Here is a 23,456-nt window from a genome sequence, read left to right on the forward strand (position 1 = left end):
GTACGATTAGTTGTTACAGGTTTTCCCATAAACGATTTCAAACTTCCCCCGTACTTTTTCATAGTTTAGAGTGAGATCTTTCCGGTCTTCTTCAGATAAGCCCGAGATTCTGTCCTAGTTGCATGAAATTAAATAAACAATAACCATGATTAATTTAAAGGTATTATATATAACAAAAATAAAAAATAATATATAAAAATATTTTAATTGAAATATGTTTATTTACCTTTTGAGAGTTCTAAACTATTAAAAAAATTAAAAAAATATAATAATGCGGCAACAAATAAATAATAAATACATTTCAATATAGAATATACTTTAAAATTATATATATATAAATTTATGAACATTCGACTCAGTTTCAAAATAATTAAATGTATAAATAATAATTATTAAACTTTTGTAATATATAATAAATAATATATTTAAATTAATGTAATATATTAATATAGTTCAACCTTGTTACTAAAGATAACGAAATACCTACCTTTCTTGACAATGGGTTAAAATAACAAAAATATTAAACATGGATCATAAAATTAAATAAACAATAAAAATAATTAATTTAAAGGTATAGTATATAACAAAAAAATATATATATAAAAATATTTTAATTGAAATATGTTTATTCATGGTAGAGGGTAAATAGAAAAATAAGGAGGAGGTAACATTTATGAATTTAATTTTTAAAAACAAATAAATCAAATACAATTTTTAGTTTATAAATTTGTAATATTAAATTTATATATACGTTACTTACTTTGTTTTAAAAAAATTAAAATTAGTTTGAAATTTAAATAGTTTCATAAAATTTGTTTATTGTTTATTTATTTATTTCGAGTAATAGTTCAAAGGTTAATAATCGCAAATAAATAAATAAATAATTTTATTTTTTTTTTTCTGCATCATTTCTTCTTTTATCCTTCGCACCCTCCGCCGGGGCTGCCGCCGCCGCCATCGTGAGCATTGGAGCTCAACTATCTCTCTATCAGTTCTCTGACTAGCGAAAGAAAAAAGAAATTGAAACTAAAATTTGTCTCCATAGCTGCCGAAGACCGAGAGCTTCGTCTAGAAGAAGCAATGCCGGCTTCCGATTCAAGTTCTTGATGAGACTTGCGATATCAAGGTTCTACTTCTACTTCTACTACTCTTCCTTCTCCAAAATTTTCAGTTATATTTGTCCCTATCTGTTTCTCAAGAAAGCATTTCTGAAAACTTTCCACTTGTTTAATTGTTCTTTGCCGCTTCTTTTGATGATAATCAGGTGTATATGAGGCAGTAGCATTAACAACATCCTTACCTCCCACATTGGCAACAACGCCACGACAGTCCTCTATTATCGCCGTCGGATTTCGCTCTTTCACCGGTACTGCATTTTGATTGCGATTTCTCTTTCGTTTTTTAAGCCCTAGGTTACGATTACGACGTTCGTAATGTTCATTAAATTCAGAAAAATTGAATTAGCATTAGAAATCTAAGGGAATTAATTTCCCTTGTTATCTTCTTCACTCTCTGATGAATATTTTGACTGCTTAATATCCAAAATCTTCCTGCTGGCTTTAGATTTTAGACGAGAGTTCCATTAATCTTTCTATGTCGAATTTTGAGTTGCTGACGTCAGCCGTTTGTATGGTTCAGACTTCAGTAATATTTCAGAAGTGTTATATGAATCTGTAATTATTTACTTCAATTTAATCACTAATCTACGGCGTCCTCCTCAGGTCCAATCTACACTAAGAGAAAACTCATCATCGGGATCGGGAACGAGCTGAAGCTTTCTGCTACTTCTCGTCGGCGAGGGAAACCCGAGATTGGACCGATACCCTAGAGTCCCAGAAGGAGGAGAAGAAGAAATATGTCGTATCAGGGTTTCGGCAAGGCTTCAGGACCAAGCGCACCGCCGAAACTGCAACATTCTTTCGGAAATTCAGCAATTCCTGATTCAGTTTCTCCTTTACTCGCTTCTAGGTTATATTTTACTTCTTCCATTCATATATTTTACTGAGCTGCTTTGCTTCCAATGCCATATTACTGTTCTGTTGAGGGAAGATTTTGGCTTTGTCCTTCTAACGAACCTTTTCCCACCCTCTTTTGTGCTCTGCTGCAATAATGTATTTTTGTTTGTCATAATTTGCATTATAGTCAACATGAGGCATTCGGCAGTAGAGTTCAATCACATCCTATGGCTTTTCAAACCCCTGGTACTGCTTCAAGTCTTCATCATCAATACCATAGGTAAGAATGACTACGAATCTATAGCCCTTTTCTTTTTGAAAAAAAGATATACATGTAAAATGACTGCAAAGCCACACTTCAAGTTTCATTTGTGAAGTCTCTATTCGTTGTCAACTTTGGCCTTATGATGTGAGAAGGATGCAATGCAGGACGATGATGGGTTAATCATGACTAATGGCACTGATGAGCAGTTGAGCATTACTATCCAACGAAGATAATTTCTACAAAAAAGCACATCATAAACAAATAATGACAATATTCCAATCTCACCATCCATTATTTGAGTTCCAAAACAACAATAATATATTTCATTCAATCATTCTTTTTTATTAGCACCAGTGGCTAGAAACTTGATAGAACGTAGTTCCTTTGGCTCTCTTGGTTGATTCATTATTACCTTTCGATTTTTGGTTCCCTTCCTAAATGTTGTTATGTTTTCCTATAAAAAGAAAACAAAGGGTGAAATTGATATTGGCTTTTGGTTGGAATTTAATTTCATGTGGAATTCAACTTCTCTCCTCGCAGAAATAATTTCATACGCGAACTATTAATTGCCTTAATGAAGCTATCTTTTGTTGGTAGGCCTGTTTCACCTTCCCCTATATTTGAGGAACAGCCAAAGGTGCGAGGAATGCTTCCCAACTCACAAGCTTATCAAGACCGAGCCCTTCCAGAAAGATCTCATGATCATGATACAAATATTCAAGCACCAAAAAGAACCAAATCTCCTGAGAAACCATTTGTGAATAATCTTCGCTCTGCACAGACTAATTTGTTAAGGTATGTTTGTCCAATGTCAGAACATTAAAAAGAGTTTGAGGGGTTGTTTGCAAACTGTTCTCTAAACCGTCTTATGTTATTCAGAGCAAAAATTCTGTATAAATGTTTTTGGATAATTGCTTTTTAAAAGTTGTTGTTCCCTCTTTTTATGGATTTTAATGAGCTACTTCAAACAAGAAATCAAAACGATAATTTGATGATTTTTTTATCATGAATGATTGTTGGCTTATTCTAGAATAAGATTTCAAATAGTATAGTTAATAACAAAATTGGTTATGATATTAATTTTTACTTTAAAATCAAGTTAATTTATCAAAGTAAAAATATAAGAATTAATAAAATACAATGAAATTACTCAGTGAAAAGTTTGTTTATCAACGAAAAGTTAAATTATAATCAATGAAAACTTCGTTTATTGTTAAAAAAATAAAATACAATGAAGTTACTCTCAGTCGAGCACACTTCGGTAATGATGCTATTAATGTTTTAAGGCTGAATTAGAAAAGATATATTACATGTCAACTTTTTTTTATTGAAATGTTTTTTTTAAAAAGAATTATGTACACGTTCTCCATCATTCTTGCTTTACCTTTTAATTAACTAAGAACTAAAGATATATAATATGTATATATGTCATTTTACGTTGCTTGCCAGGCCTTCTACCTCTCCTCCTAGACCATTTTCTTGGTCAAATACTCAAGAAGCTGTGGGCTCCATGAGGAATATTAATGCTGAATCCGTAGTTACTGAGCCCACTGGTGTCCTGGTTTCCAAAAGAACAAAATCGCCTACTTTATCATCATCAGATCAAGTCTCTGGTTGCAATTCTGATCCTACTCCTGATGACACTGAACGGTAAATTTTAACTGACCTTGTCCCAATATTCGGTAACTTGTGTTCTTCACTTTCAGTTTATTTTGCAATACTGTTTAAATTTTTTTCTATTGTTAGAGAAAGGTTAGCCAAGGCAAAGAGACTTGCGCGCTTCAAGGTGGAATTAGTTGAAGTTGCACATAGCAAATTGGGTAGTGTGGATGCAAGGGATAATTCAAATAGAAATGAACATTCAACAACAGAAAGGGACAAATGCATGTCAAATCAATCTTTGGAGTCATCAACAAATTTGGCTCAAGGGAATTCTATGCCTGATTATGAAGCTTTGGAATCTTCAAGCATAATAATTGGACTCTGCCCAGATATGTGTCCAGGTATTTTGCTAAACGTGATGGTGTGGTCAATTCAAATATATTTCCTTGAGATTTTGTCTTGCTTCAGGCAATGTTTTGAAAATGCAAGACACCCACGGTAAAAGGCAGGCTTGCTTGGAGATGAGAGGCATATAAATAATATCGTAGTGATGTAAGGTACATAATATAACAGAAGAAATATAGCTTTTCATTATAAAAATGTAATAGAAAAACTATAGTTGTATATAGCAAAAATAAGAATCAAGGATACAATACAACGTAAAAGGAGATGTATAATTAAGCATGAACTAGTTTAAATTTGGTGAAGTTCGCTGATATGCCCTTAAGACGACGACCTTTCTTCACATTAAAGAAAAATGTGATATGATGGTCACAAGGTATGATAATGCTCGTTATATAAATGTTAAACACAATTAGTGCCCTTGTCTTGTCTATTGGTGTGGGAGATCACTCTGGGGAGATTGAAAACCTTGGTTACACGTCCTCATTTTGGAAATTGAAATTTAAATATATTGCAGTCTTCTCATGAAGAGGAAACCTGAACTTAATATGTTTTTGATGATGTTGGATGTGGCTGTGAGGGAAGTTTAAAATGTACGTACTTTTTGTCATGTGAAAGAAGGTGTTAATGTGGTTTGGTATAAGATTGACCAACAAGGAATTTTGTAATCTTAAAGAAGTAACTTTGAATTCATATATTGAAAAAATAATTTTCTAATTGGGTCCAAGACTCGATGTTATTATTACTGTTATTGTTAATAAAATAGGACGCAATTTTACTTTCTTATGCAGAGTCAGAGAGGGCTGAGCGAGAAAGGAAAGGTGATCTCGACCATTATGAGAGGTTGGATGGGGATAGAAACCAAACTAGCAAATTGCTTGCAGTTAAGAAGGTATTCTTCTCGGTTCCTTTCACAAATGAAATACTCCATAAAATTTCTTGATTTGTCAGGATAATGACAAATTTCTCAATTGTTTTGCAGTATACCAGAACAGCTGAGCGGGAAGCTAGTCTTATAAGGCCCATGCCAGTTTTGCTGAAAACAATCGAATATTTGCTTGAGTTGTTAAGTCAACCTTATGATGAAAAGTTTTTAGGCATATATAACTTTTTATGGGATAGGATGCGAGCAATTCGCATGGATCTGAGAATGCAACATCTTTTTAATGAAAATGCCATTACGATGCTGGAACAAATGGTATGTTCTCGATGTAGTATCTTGTTTTGTTTACCTTACAATAGCCTTGCTAAATTGAAATATAATATTTATATATTTTTGTTTTGGCAAAATTGAGTTTTCTCATTGATTTGGTGAAGAGAAGTATACAAAATTTATAGCCGCCCTCCCAATATGAGTTTTGAAAAAAGAACCTCATATGGAATAAATTTCAGCGAGAATGTAATTACAAAACCACTTAAAAATGATAACCTAGTGGACTATGCAAAATTTATAAGCTGCAAGTGTCTTCCTATTGCGTTTTGTTTTCATTGAAAATTTAGAATTTCTTTTTTATTTAAACAATTTCAACGGGGCTGGTTAGTTGGTGTGGTGTCCCATGTGTAGGAGGGTCCTGAAAGTCTACACCACTTGCTCCATTTTTGCCCCAGTACTACTGCCCTCTAGTCCGAAATTTTGTTTGCATTCAATTTGTTTGTGTCGGTTCATCTGCTAATTCCTTGGCTTATTTGATGTTTTTTGCCTTAAGTTTTGTGCAATAGAAAAAAAGAAAAAAAAAAAAAAGAAAAATCTTCGGTAATACTTGTACCATACAATTTATTTTATTGGTGGATCATTGTGTTAGAGACGAACCGGAAGATAACGAGAAGTCCTTTGATCATCTATGGGATGATATGGTGTTCTTTTTGTCTTTTTGTCTTTTCGACTCTTTTGTTATTTGTTATTATTCGCTTTCAATTTTTCAAACTGGTTGGAGTTCCTCTCCTGAGTGATATGCCTCAGTTTCTTATCAATCTTCTTTTATTTTTCTTTTTCTTTTTTTAAAGCCAAGTAGTCCAAAATATCATCTTAGCTGCATTCTTCCATAAGTGTAGCTTCTTAGAACTCAAGAACACAATTGTACCAGCCTATAGAACAAATCCTGTTCAAGTATGGTTGTTCCATAAGTGTAGTTTCTTTTGGGTTTTCTTTTTATCTCTTTCTGTGGGAGTCGGTGGCAGAGAGAGCAGTACGCTCACAGTGAGGGATGAACGAAAGCGATTCTTCTTTAGATCTTGTGTTTCAGGAAGGTAGGTTGAGATCGAGCAAGTTAGTAAGGCCAAATTGTCGAAAGTGAAATTCAACTTGGGGGTGGTTGCATGAACTAGAGATTATTTCAAAGAAATGGTACAGAAATCAGAGGAGAAAGTGTTCGTTAGAAGAAAATGAACCCCTGAGGCTTTGGTTTTGGCATGGGAACCTTTCAAAGGAAAAAAAGCCTCCACCTTCGTTTCAGAGGGGAAGGATACTAGTGGTTGGTGCTTGTTTAGAGATGCTTTAGGCAACTTCCTTCAAAAAGCAAATAGTGTCTCTCGCATAATTTTTTATAATTATGTTAAATGGAAACCTTTTGCCAATTCTATGACATACTGATATTTTACATTTTTATAGAAACTTTTTTAAAACTGTTTTTCGAGATTTTCTTCTATACATTGGGTGTGGTCTGATATTGATGCATCATACTTTGTTTGTTTGTATGGTATTGCAGGCTCCCATGGCCAAATGGACAGAAATCTATCTTAGAACCCTTAATGCTCATACTATGGATTGTTTAGTTATTCGTATGTCTAAAAGTTCCCTAATTTGTGTGATCTCAGATTCGTCTTCACATTATTGCAATGCACGAGTTATGCGAATTCTCAAAAGGAGAAGGATTTGCTGAGGGATTTGATGCTCACCTTAACATTGAACAAATGAACAAAACATCAGTAGAATTGTTTCAAATGTATGATGATCACAGAAAAAGAGGCATTATTGTGCCCTCTGAAAAAGAATTTCGAGGTTATTATGCACTTCTCAAGCTGGACAAACATCCTGGATATAAAGTAAGTCACATGGTTGAGAAGAAAATTCTACTATATAGATTTTGTTGTGTTACAGGCTGTGGAAGTAATTCAGTTCTTGTCAGGTTGAACCTGCAGAGCTCTCACTTGATCTTGCAAAGATGACTCCTGAGATGCGACAGACTGCAGAAGTCAAATTTGCCCGTGATGTTGCCAGGTAGTTTCCTCTAAAATTCTGATGTTGCTATTTTGTTTCCTATATATATAAAAAAAAAAAAAAAGTTCTTCCATTATTCTACTAAATTCATTCTAATAATCTGATAGATTTTTATCTCCAGAGCTTGTAGGACAAGTAATTTTATTGCATTCTTTCGGCTTGTGAGGAAAGCAAGTTATTTACAAGCATGCTTAATGCATGCTCACTTTGCGAAGGTACATAATTATTCCTACTGTATAATTTTTGAGAAACGCAGATAAAATGTTCTGGAATTTTTTGTCCAAAAATATGTACGAACAATGCATTTGATGATTTGAATGTTAGTATTTTTTTTTTCTCTTTTTTCTAAAATGTTTTTTTATTTTTTTTGTAATTTTGAGAATGTCTTGATTGGATGATGATAGCATTGTCATAACTTTTTCCCCTCTCCTACATGTTTGATTTAACGTATGCCTGCCCCCTCCCAAACAACTGACGAGGGTCCTCGTTGGGGAAAGAACCTAAGAGAAATAGTTGGGGTGTCAAAGAAGCAGGCTATCGAATATCAAGATGAGAGATTTTAGTTATATATACTCATTCAAATAAGTACCGAACTTTGGCCTTTCACTTGCTCCAGCTAGAACCAAGAAATGAGAAAGAAATTTGGACCTGAATTGATTTATTATGATATGAGCTACTTTGAGTTTGGTATTATGAGTTGATACAGATGTAACCGTGGAAACAGATTTTTGATGATCGACAAATTGTAGAACTTGTATCATTTAGTAATAATATGTTGTTTCTTTTGTTCATTATATCTTTTTGAGCTGTGTGGATTTTCTACTCATGGAAGAACATTATTGAATTTTAAGGTTTGTCAAGATATTTTATTCAGAATTTTGATTATTGAAGACCGATATTTGTAGCAGTTAAGAGTAGTTGCTTCTGTTTTCAATATGAAATTATTTCATTTTTTTTGGTTCGAAGGATTTGTTTAAGTCAGCACTTTTCTGCTTATGAAAACTTCTTTCTATGATTATGTAGTTTTCAATGCTAGATTGTTTTGCCCAAGGCCATAAGAACATTTTTACTTGTGATATTTTTATCTTTATTTTTTTGCAACGTACTTGTTGCCCTTTATTTCTGTAAATAATTTTTATTAGTTAAGGACTTACTGTGAAAAATTTTAGAGGTCACCATAAAAGGTCATGCAATTTTGACTCAGCAGAAATTTTCATTTCCTGTCTTTTTTTCTTATTAATAATGTACAACTAAACTAAACCAAGACGAAGTTGTTCTGTTATTAACATGTTGATCTTTCTTATCAGTTGCGAACGCAGGCTCTTGCATCATTGCACTCTGGTGTTCAGAATAACCAAGGACTACCAATTTCTCATGTCCGTAAGTGGATTGGGATGGAGGTATTATTTCCTTCCGCTTGATGCAGCTAAGATCCTATCATTTTGGCAAAAATGAGGTGTTTTTTTGTCTCTGATTATGTTTTGCAATTGTTCAATCATTGATATCAGGAAGAAGATATTGAAGGCCTTTTAGAATATCATGGTTTTTCGATTAAGGTATTTGAAGAGCCTTATATGGTTCGAGAAGGTCCATTTCTTAATAGTGACAAGGACTTTGCTACCAAGTGTTCAAAACTTGTTCACATGAAGAGGTCAGGAATGATAGTAACCGATGTCTCACCGAAGAGTAGAAATGAATACTTGATCACTGGTGCTACTAAACAGACCCCATTGACATGGAAGAGTAAAAATGAGTACTTGAGCACTAGTGCTATTAAACAGATTCCTTCGAAAATGACTAAGAAGCAACTACCGATATTTTCTTTTGAAAAGATTAGTTCTCCCCGTCCTGTATCAACTGAAAAAGAAAAAGAAAGTTCCGTGCATGAAATAGATGAAGACATGGTCGAATTTGATGATCCGCTGATTCCAATTGATCCCAAGCAAGTGCAACCAATGCAACCAATGATTGAAACATCAGAAGTTGGTCAATTGCATGAATATAACCATGGGGTGAATGGTGCTCTCCTTCTACAGTCTGGTCCCAGATCATGTGAACCATTGAGGACTGAAGTTAAATTTGTAGGCAATCAAGGTTATGATGGTGTTTTCGTGACCTCTCCAGTTAGAAACATTTCTACTGGAATGGGAATGTCTTTACCACTTGTATCAGATGCACCGCCTCAAAAGATATCTGTTTGTGGATATAATGATAATGCAATTGGAAGCGTCGAACCACAGAGCATAGTCAACAATATGATGGAAGATGAAGAAATTTTGTATGCTACTCAGGAAAATAAACATGATATTGTTACAGAAGGTTGTCCGGATGAAGAAATTGCAGATGCAAGACTCAAATTGATCTTAAGGTCGTCAGACTTATTTTTGGTAGGTGTTTGAAGGCTATTTTGTTCTGTATGCTAACTCACCTTTTGGGTTTCTCATTCCAGGTTATGGAGGCGCCGAGCTGTAAAGAGAAAACAATTACGTGAACAAAGATTATTAGCCGCTAAAGCTGCATTTGATACATTGTCTGTGGGACCACCAGTCCAATTGAAAAACCATGTAAGGTTGACAAGTACATGAAATCCTCATTATGTCTTTGCATTTACTTCATAATCCATTATTTCTTTCCTGTTTCCTAGGTGTACTGCTCAGTTCTGTTCGGTTTTGAACAAAAGTGATAACCTAACCAAGTCCTATGGTTTAGCCGAAAAGCATTTTCTTTTCTCTCAAGATTGATCTAAATCAAGTTGAATCTGTTTGGTTCAATATGGGTTTGGTTTTTGTTTGAACCAGTAAGCCCAGTCTTGTTGCCAGTCATTATGAAACAGGTTCATGAGTAATCGGCAATTTGATAGATGGTTTGCTGGGGTGGCGCAATCCGGGCCTAGGATATGAGGTCTGGGAGGGTTGGATGAAAACTTATTTATTATATGGCTCAGATCATTTTTTTAAACTTAAAAATAATAATAATAATAATTAAAAAAAAAAAAAAAAAAAAAAAAAACCCAAATGGCTCTGAACAAAATATTATGGTCCTTTCTTTCTTTCTTTCTTTTTCTTTAATAAAAAAACTAAACCAAGAAAACTACTGAATACAATAGAAGAAGGGTTGAAGCAGCCAATTTGGTTTAGTTTAGTTTTCTGGTGTCCTTGGTTTTCTGCACACTCGTAACTATTTCATGTGTTCCAACAGTTCTAAAGGAAAAAGAAGGCAATTGAACCCTTATTCTCCATTACATGTCGAACTCTTGAATTTCTTGTGTAATGTTTAGCTCGATTTTTGTTTATTGTTTACTTGTATTGAATATAGCAACTAACGTCCTAATCTTATGAATGAGGAATGCACTTTTAAAGATGTTTCTTTCATTTTTATTGTAGAAAATTAGAAGTGTTGGTGTTTTCGACATTGATCACATCCTGAGAGAAAGATGGAAAAGGCAGAAACTGTCATGCTCCGTAGTTAATGTTTCAGAAGTAGTAGCTAGCAGTTTGAGCGGAAAGAATGTGGATGGGAAGTGCATTTGCTGGAAACTTGTTGTCTGCTCTCAGATGGACAGTGCTGGTGATCTCGTTCAGGGTACAGGAGATTCTCATATTTCAGCAGGTTCCTGGTTGCTTTCGAAGCTCATGCCCTCGGAGGCTAATGATCTAGTTTTCTCATCTTCTTTTCTTTCCATTTGGAAGAGTTGGCTTTCAGGAAAAACGGGTGTGGACTCAAGTTGTTTCTTATCCGTAGTTAAACATGCAAATTTTGATAATCTTCCAGAGACTGTGAGGGGGGCAAGTGCTATCTTATTTGTTGCAACTCAGAGCACCCCTCTGGATCTTCAAAGAGTCCAACTCCACAAGCTGCTGTTGTCAATACCTTCTGGTTCTTGTTTGCCCCTTCTGATTCTGAGTGATTTACATGATGAGGCCTCTGCATCATCCATGCTGGTGAACAAACTCGGCTTATATGATATCGATAAATCAAGGATATGCAGTTTTCAGGTCGTTTCACTCTTAGATAACCCTCATTTGAGGCACTTGGGGTTTTTCAGCGATGAGAAACTCAAGGGAGGATTGAAGTGGCTGGCAAATGAATCACCATCACAACCTGTTCTGCACCGCGTCAAAGTGCTTGACCTAATTATTATCCACTTAGATTTGTCTATGGAGATGCTTGATTCTATGAATGAAAAAGACGTTTCTCCGAACCAATGTATCTCAGCATTTAACCTAGCCTTGGATCAGTCACTTGCGGATATTACAGCTGCTGTTAAGGCAAATCCTTCAAACTGGCCTTGCCCCGAGATAGCTTCGTTGGCGTCTTGTAATGAGCATGGAATTATAACCGATGCGTTGCCTCCTGTAGGATGGAGTTCGGCAGAAAACGTCGAACCACTTAAGAAGGCTTTGATGGACCTTAAGCTTCCAACTTTTCCTGATATATCATGGTTGACCAAAGGCTCAAATATGGCAAAAGAGATACCTACCTTAAGAGATAACCTAGAAAATTGCTTGAGTTGTTATCTGACTCAAACTAGTAAGATCATGGAACAACAACTTGCAATGGAAGAGTCTCATATTATGCTCCAAAAATGTGCTAAACTTGAGCTCCATAAGTTCTGCTATTTCATCGTTCCACATTGGGTGAAGATTTTTAGACGGATTTCCAATTGGAGGCTGAGGTATTTTGCTGGCAGGTCCTCTTATGTTAATATTGTGGATTGCTGCCATGGAGCATCTGTAGTGAGTAGCGTTAGGCTTGAAAGTAGGGAACCTCCATCTTATACTCCTAACCAACCACTTTTAGATGAAGTGATTGAAGTAGCTTGCAGTTCCCTCTCAATTGATGAGGGGAGACCATTGTCAGAAGCTCACCAGCCTCTTGCTGCCATAACGTCAAATAGTAGGCCTCGTGAGCTTGTCATTACAACAATAAATTTTGCCGATGATGGTAGCAACAACACCCGACAGGTCGGTTTTGTTAGTTCTGACAGTATTGTGCCTAATTCGGGTCGGGAACTAAATTGTACAGGTAAAGAACTTGTTGCCAGTGACACAAGGTATTCAGAAGCAGCAAGACTAAAAAAGCTGTTGGATCAGTGTGACAAACGACAGGATGCCATAGAAAAAGTATTGTCTATTTATTACTAATCCTACCTTTCATTTTGTTTATGTAAATTTTTTCCAATAGTATGATTGATGATGTAGAATTTTGTGAGGAAATGTTGTACGGCACTTTGTAAGAACTTTCTCATACTGTGTTGATGCATATTGATGTATACTTTAAGATTTAGAATCAATGAAATCAATCCTTATTTTTCTACATAATGATACTTTATCTACCTATTTAGTCCTAAGAGGCACTCATATTCATGTTAAATTCCATGTCTATGTCTAAACATTCAGTTCTTATAGTGTGTTAGCCTTCTTTCTTCCATTTTTGATTCCTTCTAAGTTGTTCTATGATGCATTTAGTTAAATCACGAATGTCTCAAGTCTATTATGAACTGAACTGAATGTCTCATGAATTCCACGAGAATGTAAATAAGGGAATTTTGATCAAGTAAATACCATTGAAACTAGTTTAGATATTTTGGTGAATTCGCCAAAGTTATATCATTGAGAGAGGTTTTCAGTAGAAAACTCTTGTGGTTTGGTTTTACAATATTAAGAATCACCGCTCTCTTCAACAACCAACTGCCCATTTTCAATGGGGTTTGTTTAGTAGTATCACCGAACAAGTATTCATTTCTATCTTTAATGAGATGGCACGTTTATTATCATTCTTGACCTCTTCAAGTGAACAAGTCCTTATCGCTATTAAGAAATGGACCTTCTCGAACCATATGAGGCTCTTTAAACACCTTAACCAAACATCATGATACTCTAAAAGGCCTTCAATACCTAATATCAATAATTGAACAAATGCAAAATATAATCATAAACAAAAAAATCTGCAAGCCTCCACTATTCAGACTTTCAGCATTTGTTTATAAGGACAAAGACATGTTTGGGCACTTCAACACCGTATGTCAAGTCATTTGACAAAACAAGACCAACTCTTTAGACAACAGTAGGCTGGCTAAGGCTGGACATCTAAAACAACATCCGAACTGCTGTAGACAATATTTCTTTAAGACATGCTACCAGCTACGATAAGAATCCATTCCTTTAATTCATGTGTGTTTGGAGCTTTTCAATAATAATATAAATCACCAACCAGACATTCAGAGCAACACATTTTCATGTAAAAGTTAAGAATGCGGTCAAGAATCTCTGTACAATATCATCATATATACAAAGTTCAGGAGAAGGCCTTCATAAACCACCCAGAGAATATGAGGAATCTAAGAAACCAAACCAAACCATCATGTCGATTTCCTTCTCTCTGAATTCCATTCAATGAGAAACACCGTCGATTTATCATCGTTGCCACCATTTCCGAGTGTACAATAATTTCGTTAGCTTTAGCTTGGAGCAACTCTCAGATAGAGAGACAGCAATATGTTCTTCCTTGGACATACATATTCTTGTGGTTAGAAGGACTGACGACTAGCAACATTGACGATAAGATATCTTTGTTACAAGCGAAACGAGCATATGTTTTAGCAGCGAGGGGAAGGCATACTCCCCATTAACCCACTTCCTGTTACCAAACACAATAATATTATATGAAGTTTCCTAGAAATACACTACAAGAAACATGACAGGTTGTTAAGCTTGAACAACTTGACAAGAAGGTATGGAATGGTTTTAAAAGCTTTTATACCAAAAAGAGATCAAAATACTCACCACTTCCAATGGTCGGTACTGCGTGAGAGATGGAACAGCAATTGCTGTGTTCCTGTTCATCAAGCCCACATGCTGAGAAACCTGTGGATCTGAGAAATCACTTCTAATGGAGCAAAAGGCCTCCGAGCTTCCCCACTCTGAACTTGCATGGCTTATGCGGAGTCCATTCTGCCCAACAATTGCAGCAGCGCCTGACTGCAACAATTAGGATAAAGTTTAAACCAAAAGAATAAGAAATTTGTATACAACAATTGGGATGAAGAAGAGGAAAACATGATTAATACTATATGGAAAGTACCTTACTACAACAATAAGGATGAAGAAGAAAATTTTATATAGCTAATTTTGGTCCTCATAAATACCAGAGTGGGAAACATGATTAAAACTATATGGAAAAGTATTCGACTATAGCAATTCACATGAAGTTTAAACCAAAAAGGAAAAAAAAAATCACAGAAGTAGTTCTAATCTTCACAAGTACTAAAAATGAGGGAAACATGATTAGTACTGCATGGAAAATTACGTGATTGCAACAATTAAGATGAAGATTAAACAAAAAAGATAAGAAATTTTCGCACAACTTTAGTCCTCTAAGTACCAAGAAGAGGAACATGAATAGAACAATATGAACATGTACCTAACAACAACAATTAAAATGAAGTTTAGACCCAATGGATGAGCTATTTTAGTCCTCATAAGTACCAAAAAAACAAGAGGGAAATGTGATAATACTCTAAACCAAAAAGATAAGAAAATTTCAATCTTCATAAGTACCAAAGGAAAGGGAAACCAAAAGGATATAGCGTAGTTGATTACAACAATTAGGATGAGGTTTAAACCAAAAGGATAATAAACTTTCACACAGTTAATTTTAGTCCTCGTAAATACCAAAGAAGAGGAAAAAATGAACAGCATTGCATGGAAGAGTACCTAATTACAGCAATAGGATGAAGCTTAAACCAAAAGGATAAGAAAATTTCACTTGGCTAATTTAGGCCCTCTTTTACGTACCAAAGAAGAGGGCAACATGACTAGTACTACATGAAACAGTGTCATAACTCGAAACCAACTTTTCACAGTCTTGAATTATTGGCCATTGGACAATTCACCACTCTAGTTTCAATTCACCACTCGAAACCCAATCACGCACAATATTCAGTGACATATCCCCCTCACTAGTACAGAGGCTAACAAAGCTCCACAATTGCAAAAGAAATAAATAACTAAAAATAAGAGCGATGGAAAGGATATGGACAGAATTTCATACACTAGAGAAGCCTTTGATGTGAACGATGATGATTGTTATATCATCTGTCCGGTTCTCATGATCCAGCCATAGCTTATATGATTCTCCAGCAATAGCTGAGCATGCATCCCGTGGATCGGTATACCTTGCAGCCTAAGTGAAGATTTTGTTAAAGAATAATTGGCAAGGAACTGATTTGGAATCAGAAAGTTCATAATAAAATGTGAAGTCCATTCAAGATTTCAGATAGGCACTGTACCATATCAACAACAGCTTGGCTCGTAAGGAACTCGAAAACTCCATCGCTTGCAACGACAAAGAAAAGATGGTTTTGAGTCAGCTCAACTACTGAAACCTCAGGGACAGCAGTGACACCAATCTTCTCCGCTGCACTGTCTCCTACGCTCCGTGTAAATGCAGTACCAGGGTACAAGCTATCAGGAAACCACAATCGAGGAGGATCATTTCCCTCGGTCTCCTCATCACCCCATACTTGAATATCCGGATCTTTAAGCCCTTCAATTTGATCAATGGTCAACACCCTAGCCCCGGCCAGCTTTACTCTCTCGCACTCATCCTTCCTAAATGGTGTTTGATCATGGGACATATCCTCGGCAACAATTCGATTCCCAACTCTAACAGCCATTACTGCCCTCGAATCGCCCACATTGGCAACGTAAAGGGTATTCCCAAGAACAAGAGCAGTAATGGCTGTAGTGCCGCTCATGGAATCATCAATATCACTACTACGCAATTCATCATTTAAGGTCAAAAATGCCGAATTATAAGCTTTAACAGGATCTTCCAACAATTTAGAATCGTTACATAGTATTTGCACAATCTTCTCCTTAACGAAATTAGAACACAGCGATCCGAATTGACCATGGCCATCAAAGACACCAAATAAATGGATATTCGGATTACCTCGCATTTGTGTACTAACACAGAAGCTGTCTTGGTTTTCTTTATCAGGGGAATCAGGGTAGTAGCCGCGCTGGGTCAGGAGCGAGTACTCCAAACGGAAGTTATGAGAAGGCACACGAACAGACTCCAATAACCTTCCCGTTAGTACATGTTTTCCTTCTAAACTATACGGCGGAGCATCGCAGGATTGGGTCATATCGCCGTCAGAAGGCCGCGGGTAGCGACTGGAAGTTAAACACTTTCCAAGAACACAACCCATGGATTCCAATGCAAACAAATCGAAAAAGAAACTACGGCTACCGATGGATTATAATGCCGATGAAGAAATCGCAAATCAAAGGACCGAGAACTTTATTCTGCGTCGCCGACGTTCATCCGTGAAGCCTCAGTGTCATAGAAACCTCTCCCAAGAACCAAATTCGTGCAAGAACGAGTTTCTTGCAAGAAAACCTCTTCTAAGATTCTCATTGTTCAAGAACCAAATTTATGTATTAATATTTAATAATAATAATAATAATAATAATAATAATAATAATAATAATAATATTAATAATAATAATAATAATAATAATAATACACACAGAGACTAAGATTATATTTTCCATTTTCGTCTAAATTTTTATCAAACCTAATATAAATATATTAATATATATCGAAACTAAAATATAATAAATGTACTTGAAAAATATTCATATACATAAAATAAAAAATAAATATATTTCAGTGCAGATCAGCAACTTAACATATTAATAATAATTAATAATAAGATCGTGACATTAGAATAATAATTAATTATTATTATTTTATTATTATTCACAAGCTTATAATATAAGATAAGGTCCTTAATTATAGAAGAGTAAAGGCAATGAGATTAAACTATGTACAAGAATTGAATATTCCTCTTAACTTATTCTTTCATTACCCCATTTTCTTCCTTTCCAATTTTTTATTCTTTAGCAAGCAATTAATATCAAATTATATATATATATATACACGTTTTTGCTCGTTACACACATTGTCAATTTAGATTTCTCCTCTCACCGACGTGGGATCTCACAATCTCATTGCCTTCAGGACCCAGTGTCCTTGTTGACATACCACCCGGCGTCTGACTCTAACATCATTTGTAACCGTTCATGCCCACCATTAATCAATGTTGTCTACCTTGACCCGTTACGTATTGTCATTAACCTCACCGTGTGTGGTCCCGATCAAAATCAAAACCCTTTTCTTTTATTTATTTAATTTTGTGTGGCTTTAAGTTTTGGAAGCTTCTCATTGTCTTATTTTGAAGAGAGAGAGATTGAGGTATACATTTCAATGAGGTTGGGGGACCAAAAGTGTCATGCACATTGACCAAAATGACCCACCAAGATTCTCCTCAATTTTCCTTTTTTTTTTTTTTTTTTTTTTTTTTTTTTAATAAATATTATTATTATTGTTCCAAATCTTTTTCCAATGTTCTTTCTATTATTTATTAAAAGTAATCCCTTTTTTAATTAACCAATCATTATTATGCACATGTTTTTATCATTTTTAATAATAATGTTAAATAATTGTATTATTTAGTTTAAAGTAATCTCATCTTAATTATTATATAACAAGAAAAGAAATATTATTTCATTTTTAATTTTATTTGTAACTCCATATATATTGTTTTGTAATACAAATTACTTTTTTACCCTTTGTGGTAATTTTTTTTTAAATAGCCAATTTGAGGTTATTGAATTTAAAATATAGGGGGGAAATATTTTTAAAAAATAAATAATAAATCTATGGTTTCAAATAAAGGAGGAAAATAAATTGTTTAAAAAAAAAAAAAAAAAAAAACTATATATTTGCAATAAACGAGACGTGGGTGATATGATTTGATTTGATCTTATAAGTGGAAGGACGTTTTTGTCATTTTGCAATTTTCAGAGACAATGTCAGCTGTGAAAAGAGTATAATAGAGGGAAGAAAAATACATTTTTGTCCCTATATATTGAAATTGTTTTATTTTTAGATTTTAAAATGTTTCTTTTTTATTTTTCTAAGTAAAAATATTAGATATTTTTTAAACCAAAATAATAGTAATAATTTTTTTTTAATTTTTTAAAAGTTTAAAAATATTATTAAAATTTTTGAAAATTTATGATATTCTTATTTTCATTAATTTAGCCTAAAATTAAAAATCATTCAGCTATTACTTCTTTTATGGGCCGTATTGGGCTTGGTATGATTTGGGCCGGCATTGTCTGAGATGGGTTAAATTTATGTGGGCTGATGGCCCAACGGATCTTTGAACTTACCATATAGGCCCACAATTGCCGATGTTTCAGTCATTGGTTGCGTTACTCTAAAAATCGTTTAATTATTTTATTATTAAAAAAAAACATTAAAAAGTATTCAATAATTCACCTTGAATTATTATTGTTTATTTAATAATTATATAACTTTTATATATCTTTTAGGAAATAAAATTATTTAATAGAAAAAAAGCTTGAGGTTATTTATGAATTATAATAACTACGAATGAAAGAAAATATATTGTATTAAAATGAAAATTTTTTAAAATATAATTCTAGGTATTAAATATTAATCGACAAATAGCGAGGTGAAAAAAAAAACAAAAAGAATGAGGAAAATTCCACGTAGGCTAAGTATGGACGACCCTCTCTCTCCCAGCTGGAAAATTTTAGGCGTCATCCAGCCGTTCATCACGATGATGATCAGCGTATTAGATTCCGCCAGCGTACTACCACGTCATCATATTCCCACGTAAGTAAAACCCAGATGTTCACTTTATCCAATCACCACCTTCCCTGTCACCGCCACGTCAGTGGACTATTTCCTGCGAGCCGTGAAGGTTTGAAACACTACACTTCCGGCAGCCGGAAAATCGTCGACGGCACAACTCCGGCACTTAAATCCAAGCGGATCGAGAGCGCCGGCGACGCGTGTCCAGATCTCATGGCCGGCGCCGGTGGTAGCCACGGACATCGACGCGGGCCGGAAAATCTGCACGACCTTCTTCAACGTACGAACTAAATCATCCGGGTCATCGTAAACCGACCCGACACACTCAAAACTCGCGTAACTAAACCCATCCTCCGGCGTCACATGAATCGTCGAATACCGGTCCCCGTCGATCCCGTTCATCGAATACCCACAAGGAAAAAACGAAAATTCACAAATCAAACCGCTTGGATTAATGTCTCCAATTCCAGTCAAATGGGTCATCTCCTTTCCGGCCGAATTCCCTGTTTTTCCCTCGCCGGGCCGGCAGTAGAATTTCCGGGCAAGAATCCGGTCGAGCTCCGTCATACAAATTTCAACGGTGTAGAGAAACTCCAGGTTTGGGTGGAGGAAAACGGCATCATCGGCGGCGGAGAACACGTGCCAGGAATGCGACGGGAGATTTGAAGGGATAACAGAGGCTTTCCGGTAACGGAGGTTTTTGGGGAGTGATTCTTCTAAGTAACGGAGTTCTTCTTTGAAGCTCGAATGGGGAAAGGGTTGAGATTTGGGGAAAATGAAATTGCCTCTGGTGTAACGACAAGAACAGAGTTTGAGACCAAGATTGCGAGCTTGATTAAGGAAAGGGAAAATGGATTTGAGGAGCTGAGTGGTGCCGCAGGTTTTGATGATGATTTTTGTCGGATAGATAAAGAGGCTTGATTCCGACAGAACGTAGGCGTCGAAGAAGTGGTTTCCGACGGAGGAGACGATGGAGCAGTGGACGGTTCGGAGGATTTGTTCGAGGGAATTCGAGTCGATTTGGCGGAGACCCATGTGGATAATGGGTTCATCGCTGGTGAAATGAAGCTCAAGGCGCTTTTCGAAGCCTTCGAAACCAGAATCCGCCATTGATGAAGAACAGGATTTACAGTAGAACAGAGGATTGGAGTGAGAGTGGATGAAAGGGGATGAGATTTATAAGTGGATGGGTTAGAGAGAGAAAGAAGAGAGAGAGGGAAGCTGGTGAGGCAACAAAGAGCCATAATTAAGTCTCTGCTTTTGAAATCTTTCGAAACAGAGCATGTTTGGTAGATATTATTCAACTCAATAGCCTTTGTATTTCTCTCTCTTTTGAAATCTACTAGTGATGGGTTTGAACGGTTAAACGGTTACGGTTCATATAAAGCTGGACAGCAGACAACGTGCCCGCGAGGAGGCTGAGCCTTGAAGGAAGGGGACATGAGAAGGTGTGTCAGCAAAGGTGTTGGGCCTCGAAAGAGAATGGATTAGAGGGTCCCATATCGATTGGAGAAGGGAACGAGTGACAGTAAGGACGTTGGCCCAAAGGAGTAGATTGGGGGCTCCCACATCGATTGAAGAAGGGAACAAGTGCCCACGAGGATGCTGTGTCTCTGAAGTGGGGTGCATTGTGAGATCCTACCTCTGTTGGGAGGAGAAAGAAACATTATTTATAAGGGCGTGGAAACCTCTCCCGGTCAAATGCTTTTCAAAAACCTCGAGGGAAAGGGTAAAGAGAATAATATCGGCTAGCTGTGCATTTATCGGTTAAACAAGGCATAAAAGAACAAATTTCATGATTTTTTTTTTTGTTTTTGAAACCCGGCAAAGATTCAAGAACTTTACTTTACTTTTTTATTCTTTAGGAGTTTCACCATAATAGATTAATGATATGGATCGAGACAAGATGATGAGGAATAGCTTGGAATTGAAACATTTAGATTATTGAGAAACAGCACGACAACTTCCCAAGTTTTGGACACAATCATAGGCTACGAAACTAGATGTTCTCGATTTCTCGTACATGTCGGCAATTATTAAGATTGATCAATCCCTTTGCAACGTTTAACCGAGTGTTATGTATCAAGTTGTAAAAAACAGAGCAACTGATACTCATAGTGTTTTTTATTTATCAGAGAATAGAAAGTCAAGAAGGCGCTGTGATCTCGAGCATGAAATTTGCATCATTTTGAAGAGTGTATGCAGTTTCATTTTCATGGTGGAGGGCCAATGTAGTACCGGTAACAAAATGTGAACTCGTGACATTTTGTACCCTAAACGAACGAGCTACGAAAATGTGAACTCGTTGAACTCTCACGTCGATGAAATCATTGTTATTGTAACAGTTAAAGCCCACCGCTAGCAGATATTGTTTGTTTTGATCCGTTACGTATCCCTCACGATTTTTAAAACGCATCTATTAAGGAGAGGTTTCTACACCTTATACGTGGTTTCCACGCCTTTATAGTTTTATTCCACTTTTCAACCAACGTGGGATCTCACAATCCACTTTCTTGGGGGCTAGTGTCCTTACTGGCACACCGTCTCGTGACTGACTCTGATATCATTTGTAACAGCTTAAGCCCACCGCTAGTAGATATTGTCCACTTTGGCCCATTACGTATCATCATCAGTCTCTCACAATCCACTTTCTTGTGGGCTAGTGTCCTTACTGGCACACCGTCCCGTGACTGACTCTGATATCATTTGTAACAGCTTAAGCCCACCGGTAGTAGATATTGTCCACTTTGGCCCATTACGTATCATCATCAGTCTCTCACAATCCACTTTCTTGTGGGCTAGTGTCCTTACTGGCACACCGTCCCGTGACTGACTCTGATATCATTTGTAACAGCTCAAGCCCACCGCTCGTAGATATTGTCCACTTTGGCCCATTACGTATCACCATCAGTCTCTCACAATTTTTTAAAACGCGTCTATTAGGGAGAGGTTGTCACACCCTTATAAAGAATGCTCCGTTCCATCACCAATTGATATGGGATCTCACAGTTACAATTAGGGTCGTAGAAAACCGAAAATGTTGATGATAGTGGTGGAGGAGGAAGAGGGTGGACATGATTGAAACAGATAGGTAATAAGAGACAGAGAATGCAGAAAGTGGGTGATAAAAGGGTTAAAGAAAGGGAGAAAGAATGATGAAAGTAAAAGAGTTAGGAAGAAAAAGGTTATGGAGAGTGTATGAAGAAGAAGGGTCTGTGGGTGGCACAGGCAACACCACATTATGACCACCATCCCACCTCTTCTTCTTGCTGTCTCGTGCTTTGTCCAACACGCTTTCATGCCTAAATTAGTGTCGAGCTACGTACGGTCATATTGCATATCCTATATTTGAGAGTCGACTCCTTTACTGATACCTATTTCGTTTGATACAGTTGTCAAACCCATATGACGGGACACTGGTGGTATCAGAGGCTTCTTTTACCCTTTTGAGTAAACGACGTAGAACCCAATTTGATTTCATAGTCTCCGAGGTCCCGTTTCCATTTCGAGACGCTTGACCTTAGTGGGTCCAGTGGTATCGGGTCAAGTTAATCAATAACGAATATGATGTGTCACTAATACATTACACATTGTTTCTCATCATTCAGCGCCACCGCAGTGCTCTCCAACAGCCACCGGCGACGGCGGAATTGTGGGCTTTCTTGGCTTCCTAGTACGGGTTCTTTCAATTTTCCGACATGTCGGCCCCGTATAGCCTTCCCATGTGCGACACTTGGATTTGTGGGCAAAACTGTTCCTCTTCAGCCGCCACACATGTCTTGCACGCCTACCTTTGCATATTTGTAATCTAATCATGTTTTTCTTTTTTCCTTTTTTTTTTTAAATTATTTCTTTTAGTCAATCTTATCAATAATAGGGTTTTATTTTGATATAACACACAATAATCAATATTTATTGCTATTTATTTTAAAAATATACTGACCGTAACAAGAGAGTAATGATGTTCAAAGGACATATCGGGCGGTCGTTCCAAGCACAACCGTCCATAAGGTCTTTTGAAATAGGTATTTTTACGGGCTTCACAAGACGCCAGAATTAAGCTTGTGAAGAGAGCTGTAGACGAAGATGCTGTAAATGAGGTAAACATTTATGAACTAAAACACGGTTAAAATGACTAAGGTGAGTTAAAAAAAATATAAAATCTACTAATTAGTAACGTAATATTAAAATACATATACCTTATATTTCTCTCCCGTCAGCACTAATAATCCAAAATGAGTGGCGATATAGCATGCTCAAAAAATTGCCTCGATAAAAATTGACCTCCACCACCTAAAATTCCCCATTATTTGTAACAATT

The 23,456-nt window shown here is 36.1% G+C and overlaps 3 protein-coding genes across 3 annotated transcripts; 1 reads left to right on the forward strand and 2 right to left on the reverse strand.

The window, feature by feature from the left end:
* The first annotated feature begins 900 nt into the window (after positions 1–900).
* On the forward strand, positions 901–12,762 carry SAC3B (SAC3/GANP/Nin1/mts3/eIF-3 p25 family). The gene is made up of 16 exons (XM_023670300.2): positions 901–1,126; positions 1,265–1,366; positions 1,722–1,968; positions 2,143–2,235; positions 2,818–3,015; positions 3,670–3,870; positions 3,967–4,223; positions 5,016–5,116; positions 5,207–5,422; positions 7,039–7,266; positions 7,350–7,441; positions 7,563–7,656; positions 8,749–8,841; positions 8,950–9,809; positions 9,891–10,005; positions 10,825–12,762. Exons 3-16 carry the CDS (start codon positions 1,856–1,858, stop codon positions 12,583–12,585), a joined length of 4,422 nt encoding a protein of 1,473 aa, XP_023526068.2. The 5' UTR covers positions 901–1,126; positions 1,265–1,366; positions 1,722–1,855; the 3' UTR covers positions 12,586–12,762.
* An 898-nt stretch (positions 12,763–13,660) lies between these two features.
* On the reverse strand, positions 13,661–16,861 carry LOC111789663 (putative protein phosphatase 2C 35). The gene is made up of 4 exons (XM_023670301.2): positions 15,732–16,861; positions 15,494–15,625; positions 14,227–14,421; positions 13,661–14,080 (listed from the first exon to the last, which is right to left on the reverse strand). The coding sequence occupies exons 1-4, from the start codon at positions 16,653–16,655 to the stop codon at positions 14,069–14,071; spliced, it is 1,263 nt and encodes a 420-aa protein (XP_023526069.2). The 5' UTR covers positions 16,656–16,861; the 3' UTR covers positions 13,661–14,068.
* Positions 16,862–18,913: 2,052 nt separating this feature from the next.
* On the reverse strand, positions 18,914–20,382 carry LOC111789664 (S-adenosylmethionine decarboxylase proenzyme 4). The gene has a single exon (XM_023670302.2). The coding sequence runs from the start codon at positions 20,243–20,245 to the stop codon at positions 19,223–19,225; it is 1,023 nt and encodes a 340-aa protein (XP_023526070.2). The 5' UTR covers positions 20,246–20,382; the 3' UTR covers positions 18,914–19,222.
* Between the last annotated feature and the right edge of the window lie 3,074 nt (positions 20,383–23,456).

Source organism: Cucurbita pepo, chromosome 3 (assembly GCF_057944985.1).
Source record: "Cucurbita pepo subsp. pepo isolate OVF chromosome 3, ASM5794498v1, whole genome shotgun sequence".
NCBI classification, from domain to species: domain Eukaryota; kingdom Viridiplantae; phylum Streptophyta; class Magnoliopsida; order Cucurbitales; family Cucurbitaceae; genus Cucurbita; species Cucurbita pepo.